Source organism: Pteropus vampyrus, unplaced genomic scaffold, assembly GCF_000151845.1.
Source record: "Pteropus vampyrus isolate Shadow unplaced genomic scaffold, Pvam_2.0 Scaffold8, whole genome shotgun sequence".
NCBI lineage: Eukaryota > Metazoa > Chordata > Mammalia > Chiroptera > Pteropodidae > Pteropus > Pteropus vampyrus.
Window position 1 is genome coordinate 4,650,510 of NW_011888789.1, and position 3,583 is coordinate 4,654,092.

The following is a 3,583-nucleotide window of genomic DNA, read 5'->3' on the forward strand; positions in this document are numbered from 1 at the left end:
AAACATTGGTCACTGGCTGATAGTTTGGTTGACTCCTGTGTCTATTGAGATGACAATGCATATTTCAATTTCTAACCAACTAGCAAGCCTTAATTCCTTTAGCTAAGGAGATATAATTAAACAAATGATTAGAACGTTAATGGCCACTCATTATATTTTCTATGCTATGTGTATTTAGTCAGGGCAAGATGAGAAACTGCCCTAATGAAAGGACATACCTTTCACCACAGTCACTTTCTTCTTTGTGTCCATGCTTATCCACTTAATACCTTCCGCACCGAGGTCTGTCCAGAAGACCTTCTGATCCATTAAGTCGTAGTCAATAGATGAAATAATCAGGTTCTTGTCTGTAGTTACCAGAATATCTTCTTTAAAGCTCCGCGATCCATAGAGGAGTAGGTTACACTGAATTGCCACAAGCAGGACTGGTTCAGTACCAATTGAATGAGAAGTGCTTTCAGTATGGCCTTAGGGTTTGAACAGTGAAACCCAGCATTGGCTAGGGAATTAGAGGACAAAGTAGTCTTTGCCTTCTCATTGCCAGGGCTATGATACCAGCCATCTGGTATCTAGGTAGCCCTTCTCTTGATGTAATGGTTAAGCGAATACCCACAGTTTTAAGATACTTCGTATAAAAGGTATGATTAGCTTAAATTAGAAACCACACTTCTAACTAAATATTGTGGAGGTAGGTGGGCAGGAAAGAAGTGCTTGTCAGGACTTTAGACACTTATAATAACTTCAGGTGAGGCTGACCCATGGATACAGAGGCCAGAGTTATGGTTTTATTATAACTAATAAGTTATAATAATGCCTTAATTAGTATATACTTTCAGACTCGAATTCAGTATGAAATACAAAGTATAAAAAGTGTGCTTTGGGATTGTGCTAGGCTTGCCCTGAAGACAGGTAAAGCAGGCTGGGGCATTTAAGACCTGAGAAAGAGAGATTTGCATTGGTATTCTTGGAAGATTTAAGACTTCGAAGCTTATGATCCAGGGCCTAGGAGATATCCCCAGCTCCAGTTTATCTGTTGCTTTACAGGCATGGCCATCAGGCTCCAGTGAGTAGCCAGCATGACAAGTATAACTATAGGAGCCCTCAGTATTGATACAGGTCTGACTACAAGGCCGACTACCCAGCTTCTGGCACTCATCCACATCCTTGCAGATTCGGCCACTATTTTTCAGTTCAAAGCCTTGCTTACAAGCATATACCTGAAAGAAGTTGGAAAACATCAAGACTTTATGAAGACAGTACAACATTGATAAAAAGGCCTTGACCTTGCTATAAAAAGCCCATGGCAATACACTCAATTTCAGCAACTCAGATGGTTCTCAGGACCAACTTTATTTTGAATACAGTCACTCTCTTCCTATCAGTCCTCCCACACACCTCACTCCCTTGCCACCACCACGTGTCCGGAGTTAACAAAGGTGTCCAAGTTCAGATGAGGACACATAGAACCCAGCATAATCGGTGAGTGAAGAGGTACATAGACTTAACAGAACTGGTTGTCTACCAAAAGCGATGTTTCTATGACCAGACATCAGAACATAATTTTCTTCTACTTGCCCATCAGAACCAAGGTCACTATGTTCAGCCAACTAATAATGCTAGTAGAATGCACGGGCAGTCCTCAATTTAAGGCCAGTCCCATTAGAAATACTCGTATGGACGGGACTTCCACAAAAACGTCTTGCTTAGCCCTGTCAACCAGAGTTCACAGCTGAGGTGGGAAAAAACCATTGTAGTAGAGTTTCTGAAGGCTGAGTGGTGACACAGAATAGGGAAGGAACTAGAAAGGACTCACCAGAAGCCCGGAAATGCTCAGGCACAAAGCCATCAGTAGATGGGTCAGGACAGCTCTCTCATGTCAGACTTAGTGGTCTCCAACCTTTTTGGCACCAGGAACTGGTGCTCCTATGAAAATCTAGTGCCCAATGATCTAAGGTGGAGCTGAGGCAGTGATGCTAACACTGGGGATGAAGCTTTGCTCATTGGCCACTCACCTTTTACTATGTAGCCCGCTTCCTAACAAGCTAGGACTGATACCAGTCTGCGGTCCAGGGGCTGGGGACCCCCAACTTAGACCTTAAGGAGCAGTCAGGGAGAGCCTGAATGAGGAATTTGCTCTCTTTCACTAAACAAAGTTTAGAGATGCTAGAAAACAGTAACTGAAGAACTCAAAGGCCCACGTGGGGACTGGCAGCAGGTGTGGGAACACTGTGCTTGGCTGCATGCTGATGATTAGCACTTTCTACCTTCATCAGAGCCATCTGCACAGTCCTCCTTCCCGTTGCACACAAGGCTGAGGTTGAGGCAGGTGTAGGAGTGACACCGGAACTCAGAACTCTGGCACTTCTTAGGAGAGCCCGGAGAGGATGACTTTCTACTTTCATGGTCTACTCCTCAAACACCCCTCCCACAGCAGGGCTGCCCTTGTGTACAAGATGCCTCCATTCTGGTAAAGGAATGAGTTTCAGGTCCTGTAGCATTTGATTGCTCAGTTGGTTTCTCATGCTAAGCAGAAGCAAGAGGTAGGTGCCTCTTGAAGCCATCTGCCTTCCCCCTTAGTGTGAGCCCCCCACACTCACATCCGGCCTCGTCGCTGCCATCCCTGCAGTCACGCTGCCCATCGCAGCACCACAAATCAGGCACACACTGGTCTCCACTGGCACAGGACCACTGCCTGGACCCACACCAAAGCTCCTCAAGGTCACAGTCCTGAGGAGACAGTGAGAGACTTAGCAACACCTACATTCAGCACCCAGGAGAGGGTTCTTAGGGGAAGAGGACGTCTGTGTTTATGAGACAACTCTCAAGACCCTTCTGCAACCAAGCCAGGTAGAGCCTAAAGACTTGGAGGTGACAGGAATCATAAGAAACTCTTTCTGTAGCTGGAATTTATAGGAAGAGTTCTTGGTGATACAAATGTGAGTGGGAAGAGGGAAGAAATGTCTTATTTTGTCAAACCAGGAAGTCTTAATTTAAGAAACATAAACAAAACAATCTGCTCCAGAAACTCTTCTCTAGAATTCTTCCCACCATGTTTAACTCACATCCTAGTACATTAATATTTACAACATATTTTTTACCTAATCTGCCTTGGATACTCAGGTCTGGAGCAGAAGAATGTACAAGAGGAAGGAAGGGGACATCTGTCCATATGCTATATCCCAGAGCCTTTAGATCTACTTTTGACCCCTCAGGTGCTACAAGGCACACCTTAAACCAATTTTACTAATGAGTAAATAAAGCATTCGGGAGTAAGTACTTTCTTAAGGTCAAATGCAAGCAGTAGGCTTCAAGCCCAGGCTGTATCTCACGCAATGTGGTAACTTCAGCATACTTTATGGGAAGAGGTAAGCATCTCTCTGGGTAGGACATTTAAGCCACGGCCATCAAGGCCTAACACTTATAAATCTACAATAAAAAACCTCTTAAAAGTTTAACTTTCAACAGGAGGATCTTAACACTTTGGACATGTTGGTGTAATTACGAGTGGCCTTCTGGGGAGTAATTATGGGCAACTTCTCTATTCTTGATTTCCCGAGTTTTTTTATAGGGACGTGGGTGTTAC

At 44.3% G+C, this 3,583-nt stretch overlaps 1 protein-coding gene across 1 annotated transcript in view; it reads right to left on the reverse strand.

Moving 5' to 3' along the window:
- LOC105300828 (low-density lipoprotein receptor-related protein 4-like) overlaps positions 1–2,723 on the reverse strand; it is a 5,092-nt gene extending 2,369 nt beyond the window's left edge. The window contains exons 1-3 of the mRNA XM_023538249.1: positions 2,598–2,723; positions 1,032–1,217; positions 219–438 (exon numbers count right to left, since the gene is read on the reverse strand). Of these exons, the coding sequence (XP_023394017.1) occupies positions 219–438; positions 1,032–1,217; positions 2,598–2,639 (448 nt within the window). The 5' untranslated portion in view covers positions 2,640–2,723. The remainder of the gene's footprint in view (positions 1–218; positions 439–1,031; positions 1,218–2,597) is intronic.
- Positions 2,724–3,583: the final 860 nt, after the last annotated feature.